Here is a 19,468-nt window from a genome sequence, read left to right as displayed (position 1 = left end):
TACAGAGTTCCTCAGAACAAATCTAATAAAAGGTGTGAAAACCTCCATGGAGAAAACTATAAAACTTTGATGAGAAAAATTTTTTTAGAAAACCTAAGTAATTATAAAGACTGAAATGTTCATGAGTGGAAGATTCAATGTTATTAAAATGCCAATTTTCCCCAAATCAATTTGTTTGCAAACTCATTCAAAATCACAATAATTTTTGTGTATAAATGATGTGATTCTAAAATTTACTTGGATATACAAAGGGCCAAAAATTGCCAAGACAGTCTTAAGTAATAAAGAACAGATGGTAGGACTTCTTATACTGTTATAGTAATTAAGGTGGTGTGATATGGGCCCAAAGAGTAAGTAACAAGAGCAGAGCAGAATAGAGCCTGGAAACAGACGTATGCATATACAGGTGACATATGCATGAAAAGGGGCATTGTGGGCATTGAGGAGAGTGTGAATTTTTAAAATTTATTTTGTTGGGATAAGGGTATCTATCTGGAAAAAGAAGGGACTGCTTTTGGTAACTATCCACTGCCTTAAGATTATTGGTTTTTATATTTTTAGCAGAGTATAATTGTTATCTCTGGGTGGTTTGGTCTGAGACAATTTCCTCTGTCATTACTGGAAGTAGAACTCCTACTTTGTGTGATATAATGTAGCTGCTCCAGCTTTCGTTGGTTAGTGTTTATGTGATATTTTTTATCCTTTTACTTTCAATTTACATTTATAAATTGTCCTTATGCTTAAACCTTGTATTTAAACCATGTCTCTTACAAATAGCATATAATTGGTTCATTGGTTTTGTTTTTAATCCAGTCTGATAGTCTCTGCCTTTTAGGTGGCATGCTTAGTCTAATTACATTTAATGCAATTACTGATATGTTTGAGTTTAATTTTGCCATTTTGTTATTTGTTTTTTTTTGTTTGTTTGTTTTTGGGAGGAAGATCAGCCCTGAGCTAACATCCATGCTGATCCTCCTCTTTTTGCTGAGGAAGACCAGCCCTGAGCTAACATCCATTGCCAATCCTCCTCCTTTTTCTTCCCCCAAAGCCCCAGTAGATAGTTGTATGTCATAGTTGCACATGCTTCTAGTTGCTGTATGTGGGACGCCACCTCAGCATGGCCAGAGAAGCGGTGCGTCGGTGCGAGCCCGGGATCCGAACCTGGGCCACCAGTAGTGGAGCACACGCAATTAACCACCAAGCCATGGGGCCAGCCCCTGTTGTTAGTTTTCTGTTTATCCCACATATTCTTTGTTTCTTTATTCTTCTTTTCCTGACTTCTCTTGGATTAATCAAGTGTTTTTCATACCATTTTTTCTCCTACATTAACTTTTTAGTTATATATTCTTTTTTTTCATGAGTTACTTTAGATTTTTTAGGAATTGCTGACATATTACAGTCTACCTTACAACTGGTACTTTCACCGTTTCCCAGACAGCACAATAGTCTTACATCAGTTTAAGTCCATTTACTTCCTCTTCTGGCTTTTTTTTTCTTTTTCACTATTGTTGTCATGTATTTTTACCTCTACACATGTTAACTTGTAAAGCATTGTTATTATTTTCTTAAATTTTAAGCTTCAGCATTTTTTAAATATTGACACATTTATCATTTTGGGTACCCTTCATTTCTTCCTAAAGTTTTATCCTTTCGTCTGGGATCATTTTCTTTTAGTCTTAAGAACAACTTTTGGTATGTCTTTAGTGAAAATCTTCTGGAAAAGAATTCTTTCAGCTTTTGTGTGTCTGAAAATTTCCTTATTTTTATTTGCTTATTTTTTTTGGTGGCTTTTTTCACTGTGTTAGAATTCTAGCTTGGCAAGTTTTGTTTCATCACTTTAAAAATGTCATTCCATTGACCCTTGCATCCATAGTTTCTGTTGAAAGTCAGTTTTTTGTCTTATTGTTGCTTTGAAATTAATGTGCCTTTTCTCTGGCCACTTTTAAGATTTTTATGTTGCTTTTACTTTCAACAGTTTAATTAACATATGTCTAGGTATGATTTTCTTTGTATTCATCCTGTTTGGGGTTCACCGAGCTTTTTATGCAGGTTGATATCTTAGTTTGAGGAGATTGCTTAGCTATTATCTCTTCAGATATTGCTTCTGCCCCATTCTATCTCTTCTCTCCCTCTTCCTCTCCAATTAAACATGTATTAAGTCTTTTGATCGTGTCCCACATGTCTCTTATACGTTGTTTTGTTCTTTCCATTCTTATTTTCCTCTGTGCTTCAGATTGGATATTTGCTGTTGATTGTTTTGGAGTTTGCTGATCCTCTTTTCTCGTGTGGATAGTCTGCTGATAAACCCATCCAGAGAGTTCATAATTTCAGATACATTTTTCAGCTCTAGAATATCCATGATTTTTTAATATATATTCTAAATTATCCATCTTTTCACTCACTTTCCCCATTTTTTCACCCTCTTCTTTAACATATTCTTTAACATGTTTGTCTTAGTTATTTTAAAATTTGTGTCTGCTAGCCAACATTTCTGGATCTGTTTTTTTGTTGTGATTATTGGTCATATTTTTCTGCCTCTTCATGTCTAGTAATTTTTTATTGCGATACTAAAATTGTTCATAACAAGAACTATAGGGTTCTAGATTTTATCTTTCATCAGTGAGGGATCCCGCTCTGTGTGGTAGATAGGAGCTAGTCATCTCCATCTGGTCAGAGATTTAGATAGGTAATAGGTAGGTTGACATTTTAATAAAACTCAGCCTACCTTTGGTTTGTCCTTGTTCCTTTGGCGTGGTTTTTCTAGACTTTTGATTGGAAAATAGGTCTCTGTCTTAGCTCTGAAACTTCCCTTTGGAGATTTTGAGCTTAGCCCATTAGCCTACCACCTGTGCCTCTTAAATTCTGGCACATTTCTTGAGAGGAGACTAGTTACATATTTGTTACAGATCCCTCTCCTCTAGTGGGACTTTGTTTCTGAAACACTACATGAATTGGAGATTTCATTCTGACTTTTGGAAATTTCAAACCCAGACCTTAAATCTCTCATACCTGCCAGGAACTCAGCAGATATTTCTTTGGAAAAATCAGCCTTGTGTTTGGGATTTCTTTAGTTTTCAAACTGTCGTGACAACACCATAAGACCATGAAAAGCTCTACTAGTTTCTCTTTCCCCAAATAGAGCGCCTCCACTTGATCCAAATCTTAGGCTCAGCCCACACCAAGAATTGGCAAAGGCCTCTAGGGAAGAAAACACCCAGTGATTATCAGCTCACCTAGGAAGGGCTTCTTCCTCTCTGGAATTTTAGATAATCTAAAATTCTCATTGCTCCAATAATTCTCTCATAAAAATAATTTTTACAAGTTATCAGTTTTTATTCTAGTTGTTAAAACAAGAGTTTTGGTCTGCCATGATGTCCTACATTTTTCCAGAAGCAAAATCCAAATATGCCTACACTTAAGAAGAATAAAAATAAAATACAGAGCCTTGCTAAGAATAATGATGTCAAAAATTGCTGTCTCCATGTCATCAATCTCTTTCAGAGAGGTCAGAGCAGCAAATAGTCAAGAGAAATTATTCCCAACACCAGTGACTCACATGTGCTAACAGAAAATTTCATATCTATATCTAAATATATTTGTATATAGAGAGAGTATATATATTTTTTATCTATTGAGCTGCTTGGTGTCCTAGTTCTACTTGGAAACAAAATCTTAAGATTTTTTTCCCCTATGTTTGCTTACTCTGACTACTATTTTATAAGTAAGGGAATGGAAACTGAAAGGTTAAGTGAGTTGCCTGAGACTCCAAAGCTAGTGAGATCAAAATCCAGTCTTGTCCCTCCTCCAGCATTTCTCTGTGGTGCAGCCTGACTCCACCATTGTTAGTCATGGCTTTCTAAAGTATTAATAGTGGAGGGCTGGCCCAGTGGCCTAGAGGTTAAGTTCGCGTGCTCCGCTTAGGCGGCCCGGGGTTCGCAGGTTCGGCTCTCGGGCGTGGACTGACGCACCGCTTGTCAGGCCATGCTGTGGCAGCATCCTATATAAAGTAGAGGAAGATGGGCACGATGTTAGCCCAGGGCCCCCCTTCCTCAGGAAAAAGAAGAGTATTGGCAACGGATGTTAGCTCAGGGCTGATCTTCCTCACCAAAAAAAATAAAAAATAAAATAAAGTATTAATAGTGTTTGTCCTTTTAGCCAAGTGGCAAAGTGATATTTTGGAGTAAAAAAAAACAAGCTCCCCGTAAGGCTTTGATTAGAGAAATCATGAATTTTTCAGATCAACAAGATAATAGAAACTCTAGTTGCGAAAGTGTGATATATATTTGTATACCCTTTCTTGTCACATTATCATTATTAGTTAGGCAAAAAATGTGATCTAGTAGATTTATTTTGTATCATTGCTAAAACTAAACTGATGTTATATTATGATCCGTTTACTCTTTAACAATGTTGATTTGCAAAAATATATATATTTTTAGCCATATACTATTTGGTGCTGTTAAAAAATGGTTAAAGAAGTCAACTTAGGTGACATAAACAAACTTTATTTAACACTTCATGAAGCAGACAGTCTCCATTCGGAGAACTGCAAAATGGGGTGGAAGGCAGGAAGCTTTCATAGGATAAAAAATAAAGAACAAGGAAGAGAAAAATAGAAAACATCTGATTGGCTGGGGGCCACATAGTCAATGTTTTTTGGGGTTGAGAAGGAACAAGGAAGTGAGTATAGAGCCCAGAGTTAGCTTGGCTTGTGGGGATTGGCTGACTGAATACATGGTGTTTCTGGTCAAGCAGAGCATTTACAGGCACATGAAGGTTATCTAATTTTTGGTTTGCTGATGTGACACCCTGGGCAGGAGTGGCTACATCTTGGGCCTAGATATTTATTTCAACAGCGCTAGAATATAAGCCTACTGTAACAGAATGATAATATATTCTAATTTAGTTTACCTAAAAGCAAGTTTTCATGTAAATTCATGCCAGATTTTTCCTCTGGCCACAGAAGAAAAATATTGAAGTCTCACATATCATAAAATAACCCACAAATGGGGCCAGCTTGGTGGCGTAGTGCTTGGGTTTGGTGCGCTCTGCTTTGGTAGCCTTGGTTCGCAGGTTCAAATCCCAGGCATGGACCTACACCACTCATCAAGCCATGATATGATGGTGTCCCACATACAAAGTAGAGGAAGATGGGCACAGATGTTAGCTCAGGGGCCACTCTTCCTCTAGCAAAAAGACGAAGATTGGCAACAGGTGTTAGCTCAGGGCCAATCTTCATCACCAAAAAAAAAAAAAAAAGAAAGAAAAGAAATAATAACCCACAAAAATCAGTCATAAATTATTATATCTGGAAAAGTAAAAATATGTATATTCCAAAAGGAGAGTTTTGATAAGCTTGTTTTCCCTGATGGTTGACACATTTGGAAGGGAGATGAAATTCGTGAGCTAAAACATCTTTATTTGCTATTTATCTTTATAAATTTGCCTCATTAAACAGAATAAGAATCATTCTCAAGTAAAGACAATTATTCTCTGAAGTGAAATTATTCTCTCAGTTATTCTCTCAGCCATTTCATCTCTTGAATAAAACAGGAAAACAGATATGGATCACATATTAAATACATACCGTAGTAAAAATAAAGATTTCCATAGCCCATATAATGTAGGAGGTTGATGTTTAGAAAAGGATATTTAATTACTAAATTTTATTTTTTTATAGACTATAAGCATTATTAACATTTTCTCTGACGTTATACTTTTTAAAATCTAACAAAATTAAATCAACTTGAAAAAAAATAATTTGAAAGAACTAGTTGATGCTGTCATTTTAAGTATCTTGCCCATTTAACTGATTTATTCCTTTTGTGCTGTACACTGCAGTCTGTCAGAAGACTCGCTCAGTTTAATGCATTTGATTAGCTTAAGGTACTTGTCTGAATTAGAACATTGGATACTGAATGTCCAGTATAACCCAGTGATTGCTGTGCCTGCCTCTGACTCATTCACTTCCTCTGATGCATAATAGGACTTTATGCAGTGTGTTATTCCTGTTAAATTAAGCACTAAACTTAGAGATATATACATTAAAATGAATGGAATCCATCTTCAACAAGCTTAGTGAAAAAAGTAAAGTCAAACACATACGTTGCCTTGGATTTACAAAACCTTAGACAGGCATGTTTTATGCAAATAACAATGTTGGTGCCTTGATGTTTTTCGGAAGCCAATGCCCCACTTTTTTTTTTTTTTAATTATAATAGCTTCTAAGAGGGCTGACGTAAGGAAGTGTATCAGTCATCAACTATAAGTGCTCTCCTTGTAATGAATCTGCAACATGATCTGTATAGTGTGAAAGAACACAAGTGTTTTGCCACAAGCATAATTCATTTTAAAAAATGTGTTTGTTAGTAAGTAAATTCATCATCTTTTGTTATTTGCTGATCCGGATTTATAGTTATAATCTAAAATTTTTTGCTTTTTCCTTTTTTATTTTTGAAAAGTGTTCCAAGTCATCATTATTTTAATTGATTGTATAGTCATGCATCGCTTAACAATGGGAGTACGTTCTGAGAAATGCCTTGTTAGGCCATTTCGTCTTTGTGTGAACATCATAGAGTGTACTTACACAAACCTAGACGGTACAGCCTACTGCATACCTAGGCTATATGGTACTAATCCTGTGGGACCACTGTCGTATATGTAGTTCATCGTTGACTGAAACATTGTTATGTGGAGCATGACTATGCAGATGTACTCTTCAAACTTGAAGATACTGATTTTTGTAAGCTGCTTAATAAAAAATAGGAACATGTGTGTTTAGTGTAAATCCATATTATATTATTTGAGGCAAAATAAATAGATTTCAATAGGGAAACTCTAGTTGCCTGGTAGTTGAGATTCCCAGAATCAGTCATATGAGGCTGTCAATCATTTTATTTACAGTTAAGAATTATCAAAATGGATAGCATCTTAATCCATTTTTATAGGATCTGTGTAGAGGAAGTAACCTATCATTGTTTGCCGTGCTTACGGTTCTTTAATCGTGTAGGAATATGATCTTAGAAGAAAATATCTTAGACTAAATGTCAATCACTTGCTATACAGTTTTACTTAAGACTTGGCTATAATTTTTTAAAACTTCAGTTAGAAATAGCAGTAACAACATCAATTATATTCATGTAGCCTTAACAAAATGTGCTGGAATATCTTCTGTGGTTTTGTTTTCCTTTTTCCTTTATTTGAATATGATTCATTTTCATAATAATAAATTTGTTTTTCTTTGTTATGTTTAGTGTTAATTGCACATACAGTAGTCACCCCTTATCTGCCAGGGATATGTTTCAAATCCCTCAATGGATGCCTGAAACCACAGATAGTACCAAACCTTATATATACCGTTTTTTCCTATACATAAATACCTATGATAAAGTTTAATTTATAAATTAGGCACAGTAAGAGATTAACAACAATAACTAATAATAAAATAGAACAATCATAACTATATAATGTAATAGAAGTTACCGTAGAGCTTAGCTACCTCAGCATACTTTTCTTTCCATATTAAGTTGAGAACTTTCACCTTTTGACTTAAAGGAAGCACTGTATAGCTTCTCTTTGGCATATCCGAATCGCCAGCATCACTACTCTTGCGCTTTGGGGCCATTAAGTAAAATAAGGGTTACTTGAACGCAAGCACTGGGATACCCTGACAGTCGATCTGATAACTGAGATGGCTGATAAGTGACTAAAGGGCAGGTAGCATATACAGCATGGATCATTGGACAAAGGGATGATTCATGTCCCCGGTGGGACAGAGTGGAAAAGCTTGAGATTTCATCACACTACTCAGAATGGCACACAATATAAACTTATGCATTGTTTATTTCTGGAATTTTCCATTTAAGATTTTCGGGACTCAGTTGACTGTGGGTAATTAAAATGACAGAAAGCAAAACCATGGATAAGGGTGGACTACTGTATATAAGAATTTTCAAAATTCTTTTGGGAAAAAGAGTAAATTGTAAGAATTTTCAATTAACAAATTTCTCCCTATTATTTTATGCTGGTTTACTTTTTCATTATTTAGTAAAGACCATATTTGTTAATTCTTTTTCTCCTAAGTTTTGAGACTTAGCTATTTGATGACATAGGATTCATGTTTTTGCTTTAGGTTTTTAAATAAGTGTTGAATTTCAAAAATGCAAGATAAATTATTTTGGAATGAAAACAAAAATATAGTATGCTCATTTATTCATCAAGCAAATATTGAACATCTAGAGTACTGGTCACTATTATAGAAACTAATGTAAAACAGTGCTTTAGGTTCATTTAAAATTTTGAGTGTTAAGTTTTGGTATTAAGTCACCAAATCTTTGGAAGTAAACAAAAACAAAAATTATTATTCTGTTGTCATTACTGTTGACTAGTTAATCTTTAAGTAGCTCTTTATGATGGAGAGATAATGGGTTTTTAATTCAGCAGACTTAATTCATAACAGGTTCTAGTTATAGTTATGCCAATTTGTAGCATAACTTTGCATGTCATTTGATTTTCCTGGGCTTCAGTTCCTTGTGAAAACATGGAAAACACAGAGGTTGGATCATTTGTGCTCTGGGGGCCTCCACTCAATGGTGGGGAAATCCAGAGCAGAGAGCAATATATTCATATTTGTAAAGTCAGATTAGTTATATTCCTGGCTACTTTTCCTTAGCCTTCTTTACTGTCTCCTCTTCTTTTTCTCTCTCTGTAATTATTGCAGAGCCACAGGGCTCAGTTCTCTGATCTCTCCCCTTCTCTTTTCTGTTTGTACTCCCTAGGTGATCCAGTTCAATTCAGTGGCTCCAGACTCATATGTTTAAATGCCTCCACTTGATTGTAAAATAGGTAGTTCAAACTTATCACGTCTGAAACAGAACTCTTGATTTTTATCATGAAAATAACTCTTTCCCAAGTGTTCTCCAGCTTTATAAATGACTTAACCACGCACGTAGTGTTTAGGCCCCAAAGCAAGAAGCACTCTTGCTTCAGCCCGTCAGCAGTTCTTGCCGTTTATTGCCAGTTCATTTCATTTCAGTTTTTGCGTTTAAATATATTAGGAACCTGACCACTTACTTCCTCTATCTCTACCGTCTTAGTCATAACCACCATCGTCTCTTACCCGAAGTGCTGCAATAGCTTCTCAACTGATATCCCTCTTTCTTCTCTTGCCCTCCTGTAGTTTCACTTAGCAATCAGAGTAATTCTCTAAAAATAAGTCATATCATATGGTTTTCTTACTCAAAATCTTCTGATAGCTTCCAGCAAAACTCTGCCATGGCTTACAAGTTCTTCTTTGACTTCATTTCCTACTATTTTCCTTCTCACTCATTCCCCGGGAGCTATTCAAATCTTTGTGTGTTTTTCCAAATACCCTTGCTTGTTTCCTACCTCAGGGCCTTAGCAAATTTAAAGACATTTTCTATTTCCTCTTCCTAGAGTGCTCTTCCTTCAGATATGTATTTGTTATTCACATATTTATATCATTAAAATCAAAAATGTTTTGGAAAATGTGTATTTTAAAATATAACAGCTCGCAAAAACCTGGTGTGGTTATGGGTCTATAGCTCTATGTCTAGAACCCAAAGATTACCATTAATAATTAACAACAATGAAAACAAAAAACAGAAAGGATTTTGAGGCCTGCTGAGTCACAGAAAATGCCATTTGTGAAAAAGTTTGATGTAAATATTTTATGCACGAACTCTGAGTATTTCCATTCATTATTAGGAAAAAGCCCTGGGTGGAATTTGGCATTGTCCTTGAAAGTTATTTCAAATGCTCATATGCTCCCAAAGAGCTGTGCAGAATTGCCGCTTAGCCTTAACCCAGGGTTATGTGAAAAAGGTATTTTGCCTTGTTATGAAATAACTGACTTTGTGTGTGTGTGTGTGTGTGTGTGTGTGTGTGTGAGGAAGATCAGCCCTGAGCTAACATCTGATGCCAATCCTCCCCCCGCCTACTTTTTATTTCCTGCTGAGGAAGATTGGCCCTGGGCTAACATCTGTGTCCATCTTCCTCTACTTTATATGGGATGCCACCACAGCATGGGTTGACAAGCGGTGCATTGGTGCACGCCCGGGATCCAAACCTGCGAACCACGGGCTGCCAAAGTGGAATGTGTGCACTTAACTGTTGCGCCACCGGGCCAGCCCCTGAAGTAACTGATTTTTGAAAATGGAATATGCATAGGCAAATATTAGAAAATATTCTATAAATGTGTGAAGTATGTTTTGGGAAATATTTAACCATAATAATTGTATGTATTATTGAAAGCAAAATTCAGCTATTTAGTATTAATTGGCAGTTACTTTTACTGGCACATAGAGTTTCCAGACATTGTTGGCTATGTTAGTAAAATTGATTTCTGTTTCTATAAAAATAGACACCTGTAAATGCTTAATAGCCTACAAGTATTTATGCACATGACTTCGTTTGACCCTCAGACCAATCCTGTGTGAGGTAGGCAGTATCACCTCTGCTTTACAGATGAGGAGATGGAGACTTGGTTCATAGGACTTGCTCTGAATAACACAACCAGTAGACAGTGTAGTTTGAATTCAGACTCAGGTCTTCAGATCCTGAAACCTAAGCCCCTTCCACAACATAGTGCTTGTGATCTAAAGTTTAACCAGCCAGATAAGAACAGGTCAAAGACATGGAAACATCTCTCTCTTAAGCGTTTGGGAAGGACGCCCTGTGTTCCTTGTTGACCTGCATGATTGATCATCCAGAGCTAAGTGTCTCATGATGCTGAGCAGTCAGTATCTCAGGAACCTGATTGCAGTGGAGTCTGCTTAATGTGTCAGATTTTCATTGTTTCCTGAGGAAGTAATATGAATTGTTAATGGCAGGAAATTCTAACATATTTTAGTCTTAGGTTTGTGTAAAAAGATTCAGTGAGTGCTTTGATTATTAACTTTGTAAGTGTGAGTGCAAAGCCATTTCAGCACAGTGACATTCTTTTCAACCTAATGAGAATAGGCATTCTCTGGCATACTTCCAAAGGAAAAACTGCCTTTTAAAGGATAGACTTCTGAAAACAGCAGGATCCAGGGATTAGGGTTTACTAAACAAATTAAGTATTAACATTAACTCAAGAAAACCCATTATCAGTCAAGAAATTATTAGAAACCACTTTTTGTACCCCATTCAATGAGAATTTTAAACCATGATTTGTATTGCAAATGATTCTTGCAAGTTCTTTTGAATAATCATTTTCTTAAGAAATAATAAAGGTAGCAAAAACAAGGGTCTTTTTTCCCTATTAAATAGGAAGATATAAAATAATCCATCATTTTGGGAACTCATGTAAAAGCTTCATTAAAAAACTTTTTTGAAGGAAAAAAATTGATTATATTCTAGTAGATAATTTATGAAAAATATAGTTGAATGCCACCTTATTGGTGCTCTTGTAGGTGCTGTAAAAGATATTACAAGGTGTAAGAAAAACTCCGTGTCCTCTAGCAGCTGATTTGACAGATGATAGAGATAATACACACACACACATTTGTGTTAAGAATTTAGATGACAGTGTAAGAAATGATGTGTAAGTACCAAATGGTAGAGGAAGACAATACGTTCTAGAGATATTTCACAGTGATTATCAGAGTTGCCTTCCTGGGGAAGGAAGGTATGATTTGAACTCAAGCAGTTAGAAGAATAGTCTTGGCAAAAAGGCTATGAGCAAGTGCCTATCCGGGGCAAAGAATCAAAAACTACTCTCCAGAGTAGAAATGAAGGATTGGGCCTCAAATAAAGGTTGGGACTGAGAGTATGGGGGACCTTGAAGGAGAGGATAATTGAAGAATTTCACATTCAGAATACTTAATTTTTTTTTAACATTTAAATTGCTATGTAAATAAAATATGTCTAAATTTGTTTTTATTTTGAGTATGTGCTTTTGCATGTGATATACTATCTCTTCTGTTTGGGCTCATTTTCTTATCAAGTCTATTCTGGGAGTTATATCTATCATCAACAAAGAAAAAGTATATTTGAAAATATTGAAAACAAGAAACTTTTGAACCTGTCACGGAGGATATTTTTTCCTTCATTTTCAAGCAAAACTTTATTGATATTAATTAATACTTTTGTTTTCATTTGGAAGTTTGGTCTCTAAGTTAATGTGGAAAAGCACCAACTTAGCTAATTTCTGCTGGTCTACATTGCAGTCTTATACCTGTCTTTTTATGAAAATAGCAAGTTCTTCTAAGAAAGGATGGAAACTATTAGCAGAGCCTCAAGGAAACAACTTTTCCCCCTCTCAGGCAGATGAAACTCTGCACATGGAGCTGAAAATCTTCTCGTGTTCTGAGGACAGAATTTCATGATACATGTTCCTGCTCTTCCTTCTTGGAATTACAAATGTAAAACTTCTTTCCTGTTCATTTCTACTGGAAAGGCTCGCCTTTTCCTAGGTGAGCTTAGATTATGTAGATGGTGTATGGGAGTGCAACTGTGGATTTCTTCCAAGACAGTAGAGGATAGTCACTACCTTTTGCAACTGTAAGGCTGAACCGGTATCCCCACTCCATTTTCTGGTACTGTCTGCACTTTGCCTTTTTAAAAAGTTACTCGCACTTTCAATCTTTCTAGGACTGATGTCAGTAGTCTTTCAACTGGTATTTGGTGCATAAGCTGTATTTTGAGTCTCTGTTAACTCCTTTGGTCACACTTTATTTGTTTCTAAAGCCTGACATTTACTTTTTTGGGAATTTCTCAAGCAACTTTTGAAGGAGGCTCCAGTAGCAAGCGATTAAGACCAGATTTAACTTTTCAGTAATCCTGCTGTGTTAAGGGCAAAGCAGGAAAGATAGGACTGGTGGTACCTGAAGCAAACATATGTTAAAAGGAAGCAGAAAAAGCCTTTAAATCTCAAATGACTGTAGATAGGTAATAATAATGAGGCATCTGCATAGAATGTTAACACTTGAAGAATCTTGATGAAGATATATGGAATTTCAGTGTACTAATCTTGCCATTTTTCAGTAGGTTTGAAATGTTTTCAAAATAACAAGTTACCAGTATATTTTACCAATTAAAAAAAAGGTTATCAAAAATAATCTCAAATGGCTAGCAATATTTTTCTAGATTATTGATGAAGAATACCTTTGGTATTAATGTCCCTCATTTTTCTGTTCCTCCTCCCCTGATGTCCAGCATTAGCTGTACTTTAATAAAGGCTGAATTAAAAAGTCTGTGGCCTGTGCCAGCGTGCTCAGTAAGGAAGTTCTTGCCACAGATCATCACTGCAGTTTTGTTCATGTGCAGCTCTCTTCATCACATTCAAGTTGTCCACTTTATTTCTCTCAACTTAGAAGTTTCTTTTCCATCAAAAGGTCAAATTTGGGTTAAGTACCCCAAACACACAATCTTTTGTAGAATCTTTTTTCCACTTTTCAAAACTGTTGAGTTATGACCCTAATTAACTGTGTGGTTGCACTCTTGTACTGTGTTTAATGCTCATATTGTAGGAAAGGTACCAAAAAAGAAGAGAGATTAGCAATAAGAAATGTCACTGATGCCTGACACAGAGCCTGGCATGTAATAAGTGCCCTGTGACTATTTCTTGAACGAGTGATGAATGAATCAATGAGTACATTAATTACTTACAGCCTACCATACCCTTAGACTAAGGACTTATTGTGCATTCCTCCTGGATCCTCACAACAGCTTCATGTGAACCGTACACCTCGGGCACTTACCTGTTGTCGGTGTACCCCAGCTCTCCTGTGTTAGTCTCCTGAGAGGGACCCATCAAGTGGATCATGACCAACCAGTTACTGCTTTGGATTTTTGCTGCCTGGGTAGTTTTGCATTATCTGGAGAATGTTTTGTATATATAATGTGCCCAAACATTTGTTTAACTAATATAATAATAGAAGGGATCATTAAGTACATATAATCAAAAGTAGGTATTCAAACGGTAGTTTCTGTTTGACTTTGGAATATGTTATATTATTTTCTCAATGCAAATTGTCTTTCTTTTTTTCTCATAACAATTGATTGGAGTTCTTTGGAGAGACATGACTTAAATGCTTTTGTCTTGGATTCAAGAAGAGCCTTAAAAGTATCCGTTAGACATTATACACACACACACACACACACACACACACACACACATATGTATTTGATATTTTATGTTATGTATTTTATAAACTATTTTAAATTTTTTAAATATATGTGATATATGACATTGACATTTTAGAAATGCAATATATTTTAGGAATATGATATATTTTATTTGTGTCATACTGTCTTCTCTAGAGTGTAAGTCATGAGGGAAGAACTTTGTCTGGTTCACCACTCTATCTTTGCATCTAGAAATATGCCTGGCATGGAGTAGGCACTCAGTAAATGCTGTAATTAAAAAGCAAATGCTTTGTACAGCATGGTGACTATACTTAACAACAACAACATGACTGTACTTAACAACAACAACAAAAACAAATGCTTTTCAATAAGAGGCTTATTAATTTTATTTGTAGGTTAGTGACTGTTCTAGTTTAATTTAAATAGTCTTACTAATTTTTAGTAATTGAAAAACTGGGTCTTATTTTTGCTTTGTTTTGTTTTTTCTTTAGGAAGAATCCCCAGCACAAGATAGAATATAGACATAGTGCACTTCCAGGTAAGTAATCTTATTTTAGGAAACTCAAAATGAAACCTTCAATCATTCTTCTGTTAAACCTAGAAACAGGTTCCAGTTATTGTGAATTTTTTTTAAATCTCTGCTTCTGTGAATTTGTTGAGTTGCTGATTTTAATGATTTTTCTTAGATTAAAAAATAATAAATTTTTTATATAGCAAATGTTTTCTACAATCATTGTCCAACAGTATATATTTATCCTTGCATCTGTTAGGATTCTTTTGTTTGCAAGTACCTGAAAACAAAATCTCAAACTGGCCTAAATGATAATGAGAACTTATTGACTTCTATAACTGAAAAGTTCAGAAATAGGGCTGTATTTAGACAAGATTTATTGCTTTGGCTCATTAATAATGTCAATAATGTCACCAACAACCCAATTTCCTTCCATCATGCTGTCCTCAGAGGGGTCATTATTTTTTTTTTTTTTTTTTTTTTTGTGAGGAGATCAGCCCTGAGCTAACATCCGCCAATCCTCCTCTTTTTTTTTTTTTTTTTTTTTGCTGAGGAAGACGGCCCTGGGCTAACATCTGTGCCTATCTTCCTCCACTTTATATGGGACGCCGCCACAGCATGGCTTACCAAGCAGTGCGTCGGTGCGCGCCCGGGATCCGAACCAGCGAACCCCGGGCCGCCACAGCGGAGCGCGCGCACTTAACCGCTTGCGCCACCGGGCCGGCCCGGTCAGAGGGGTCATTATTATCCTGAGACTGGCTGCTTCCCCACCAAGGGACTATGTGCATCCTTATTCAGCTGGGACAACAGGCACCCGTGTTTACATCTGAGGAGAGAGAGCGTGAGAGAGAGAGAGAGAGAAGTTGGGCTCTCAATTCCTAGGAAAAAATCATGAAATTTGCTTTTTTTTTACTGGCTTAGATCCCATTTTTACTCTTGAACCAATCACTATGACCACTGATTAGTTTGTACTGCACCTGGACCTAGGTAGACTCACCTTCTTCAGAACCATGGGGATCCCCAATAGAAACTAAAGTTTGGGGGGAAGGAGAGCGGGGGGATAGATACCAGAGAAGCAGCTGTCAGATGTCCATTGGTCCTGTTTACATCAGTCTGTTTTACCTTCTGTTTCCCCTGCTTCCAAGCTCTAATATTTTTTCCCTTTAACAAATTCTAGCTTCTTTGTATCATTTATATAATGCAGAGACCAAGTCAATATTTCTGCCCACAGAGGGAGAAAATGAGATGCATACTATCCAGGCTGTGCCCATGTGCATTTGTATGTGTATAAATACAACCAACTTGTAACCAGTGATAAAAATAATTAATTTCACCACAAGAGAATTCTATTTGGTATTTCTGATTGAAACACACTGTAATGCTTTAGTACTCCAGGTCAAATATCCTCATTTTATCTGAGCTAATATAGTATGGAGGTTATGTTATATGTTATACTTTCTTTACTGGGGCTGTATCTAATGATGTGGCATTTATGGTGGTTACATTAACTTCCTTTCCAGCAATAATGTAATAATATTGATTAAAACTATATTTTATTGACAGAGTTTATCATTGTCCCATGAAGGGGCATTTGACACATCTGTGTATCTTTATAGAAATAAGAACCATTTTCCTAAAAGCTATCACTATGCATCATATGGCATAGTTTAAAATAAATGAATTTTCTCTGAATTATCATTGAAGTATCTTCTGACTGAAGAACATATTTTTAGAACAGTTAACTTTTTTTTTTTTTTTTTGGTGAGGAAGATTGGCCCTGAGCTAACACCTGTTGCCAGTCTTCCTCTTTTTGCATGAGGAAGACTGTTGCCGAGCTAACATCTATGCCAGTCTTCCTCCATTTTTGTATGTGGGATGCCGCCACAGCATGGCTCGATGAGCAGTGTGTAGGTCCACACCCAGGATCCAAACCCATGAACCCTAGGCCACTGAAGCAGAGTGCACTAACTTAACCAATATGCCACCGGGCCAGCGCCAACAGTTAACTTTCTTTAAGAAAAACTTTTTTTTTCATTGGAAAGACAGTTTTTTAAAAAAATATAAATATTTTTAAGCAACAGTTTAGCCTTATATTTTTAATGTACTTTCAAGGGTTGTTATGTGGCACTATACTCAGAACATCTCTTCCTACTCTAAAACTCATAAATTAAGGTGTCTGGCGTATTTCAAATATTAAATTAAATGTTGAGGTCTCATTATATTTCTTAATTTAGAGAGATCTAACACAGAATTCTAATATACTTGTTTTTCTCATCTCCCAAATCCTTAAAGGTTAACGTTACCCAAGATCTTAATCTCATTTATATATTGATTTGTGACTCATACACTTATTTGTTCATTTATTATGTCTTCCAAGTGAGCAAAGTTACAGAGATAAGTGAGAACCAGTTTTGGCTCCACATGCTTGTGGTGAGATGCCCTAACATCTCAGAGGAAGGGGAGGAAGCACTTTCTGCTGGGAGTTATCAGCGTAGACTTGATGTAGGAATTTTAGGTTAAGTTGGTCTTTAAGGTGGTGGGATTTAAATCATCTTTGTTTCTTAGCTTTGTGGTGAGTAGGTATAGGACATCCCAGACAAAGTGAATAATAGATAAATCAAGGACATCAAGGTAGAAAATGGTAAGTTGTGTTTGGAGTTAGCAAGCAGATCAGTTTAACTGACATGGAGATTCTCTATAGTTACTGTGGATGATACTAAAAGGATGTACTGGGGCCAGATTATAGAAGCTCTCGAAAGCTGGACCAAAGATGTGGGTGCATTGGCAAATAGTGGTAAGCCAGTATTAAGCTGGTGATGATGAGCAGTCTGAATAAGAGTGGGGGAGCCTTCTGGAGATTAGTTAGGCAGTTGAATAAAGAGCCAGACCTAGGGAGGCCACCATGAGAATGGAAAAGTAGGATTGGATGGATACAAGCGAGATTTTGAAGGAAGAATCAATAGGATTTGCCAACTGATTGGTTATAGTGTGGGGGGTGGGATGAGGTAAGGAGAATAGGGATGACTCAGGATTGTAGTAGAAATTATCAGCAGACTGGGGGTGACATTTACACGTCACATAAAGATCAGGAGGAAGAACTAGGTAGTTTTTTTATTTGTTTTAAATTAAATACATTGAATTTGAGGTGAGGGTATCATAACTGCATAATGAGACAATAAAATTTAATATAGTACGAACATTAAAATAACTACATTAAACTCCTACAACACTTCAGTTATAAAGTTCTTCCATACATGTAACAATTTATGTAGCATATTTCATTTTTTGTAGGTTTGACTGCCATCATCTGTTAAGCTTCTTGTATATCTAATGGGTTTAAAATTTCACTAACTTTCCACACTTTTTCAGAGTGCAGCTGTTGTGGCACAAGATATTGAATACAAAAATAATCAGTGCCAGGAAGATTTTGTTTTATACTTTCTTAGCTGCCTTACCTGTTGACAGCATTTAAAAGAAACTATCATCAGTGTGTTATTACCTGATTAGTGGAGTCCTTCTTTCTGGCTTTTATTACTATGTGATCTGCATTATTCTAGGCAATTAGTACCATTCATGGCTGAAAATTTAGAATGTTCCACTGATAGCTATTTTAATATCTCTCTAGTTCTGCAATTATATGCATACAGGTGCTTATATATACTTCTTTTTTTTTTAGAAGTAGAAACCCAAAGATCTAGAAAGAAAGCTATTAAGGAAGGTCAATGGAACTTAAATGAGATTCTATAAACTGCTGCTTAGCGTGAGGAAAGGTGAGAGATTTTGGAATATGGCAAAGGCTAGTGCAATGGTATTTTAAAAGGAAATAAACTTCATATTTAATAAAGTAGATCAGAAGTACACAAACTGCTTTTTCAAAGCTAAAATATGAATACCCAATTAATAGCTTGGTGCATTAGAAAGATGAGTCTTTAGTAGTAAAATGTGGCATTTTAAAAAATGTTTATTCTTATAGTATGTGGTAAATCTTTATCTTTAGAGATATTGGGCTAAAGTATTTTTTTACTTCATGAAAATTAATATCCTAATTAGTCCTAATATTTACTGGAAAAGCAAGGAAAATAAAACTTGAAGAGTTATTGATGTTAAGCTATTAATCTGCTATGGGGCATCCGTCATCTTAGATCCTAACACCAGAAAACTATTTGGAAAAATTAGCAATTTGGAAAGATCTTTTCCATTTGATCATTCCAAAAGATCATTGAATCAACATCTTTTGATTCATAGATGAAAATGTGAAAATCACCATTTTTCCAACACGCTGGTGGCACAGTGTACTCTTCAGTAGCTCTGCAGACTTTGTTCTTGCGATAAGAATAGACAGTGAAATTTTAAATTGTAAAGGAAATGTTAGTTAAAATTTCAGAATTGTCATTCTGATATTACAAATTCCTCATCCTACTACCAAATAGTTAATAACATGTTGTTTTAAACATGTTAAAGAGTTTATTACTTTTTCTAAAAGTTATTTTTCATCATCATGGTAGTCCACTGTTACCCATTAGTTTTTAAAAATTAAATGACAGCTTATTTCTCTTGTGCTGCCTTCAGGTAGTCAAGCTGTCAACCCGTCCCCGCATTTTATGTTACTTCACTGATTTGTAGAGAAAATGAAAATTCCTGCTCTGCCTTAAAATTAGAACTTTGGAGTTAGAAAGGATCTTTGAGATCATTTAATCAACATCTTTTGATTCGTAGATAAAAAAATAAATTCCATTAAGTTAAGTGACTTCTTCATTGTCTTGGGCTTGTTTCTAACACTGATCTTTAGATTTCTACCCTGCTAGTCTATCGTCTTTCTTTTAAACCATGCTGTTTTTAAAAGACTTTTTGTTGCGTTGAGAGGGA

The 19,468-nt window shown here is 35.6% G+C and overlaps 1 protein-coding gene across 2 annotated transcripts in view; it reads left to right on the top strand.

Annotated features, from left to right (window-relative positions):
- Window positions 1–19,468, top strand: part of APLF (aprataxin and PNKP like factor) — a 91,830-nt gene that overhangs the window by 64,643 nt on the left and 7,719 nt on the right. For both annotated transcript variants that reach the window (XM_004435600.3, XM_087436643.1), the window contains exon 9: window positions 14,583–14,629. In XM_004435600.3, coding sequence (XP_004435657.1) covers window positions 14,583–14,629 — 47 coding nt within the window. The remainder of the gene's footprint in view (window positions 1–14,582; window positions 14,630–19,468) is intronic.

Source organism: Ceratotherium simum, chromosome 11, assembly GCF_057802395.1.
Source record: "Ceratotherium simum simum isolate JZ-2026a chromosome 11, ASM5780239v1, whole genome shotgun sequence".
In the NCBI taxonomy this organism is placed as follows: Eukaryota; Metazoa; Chordata; class Mammalia; order Perissodactyla; family Rhinocerotidae; genus Ceratotherium; species Ceratotherium simum.
Note: the sequence above shows the minus strand (reverse complement) of the source record. Positions and strands in the feature narration are given on the sequence as shown.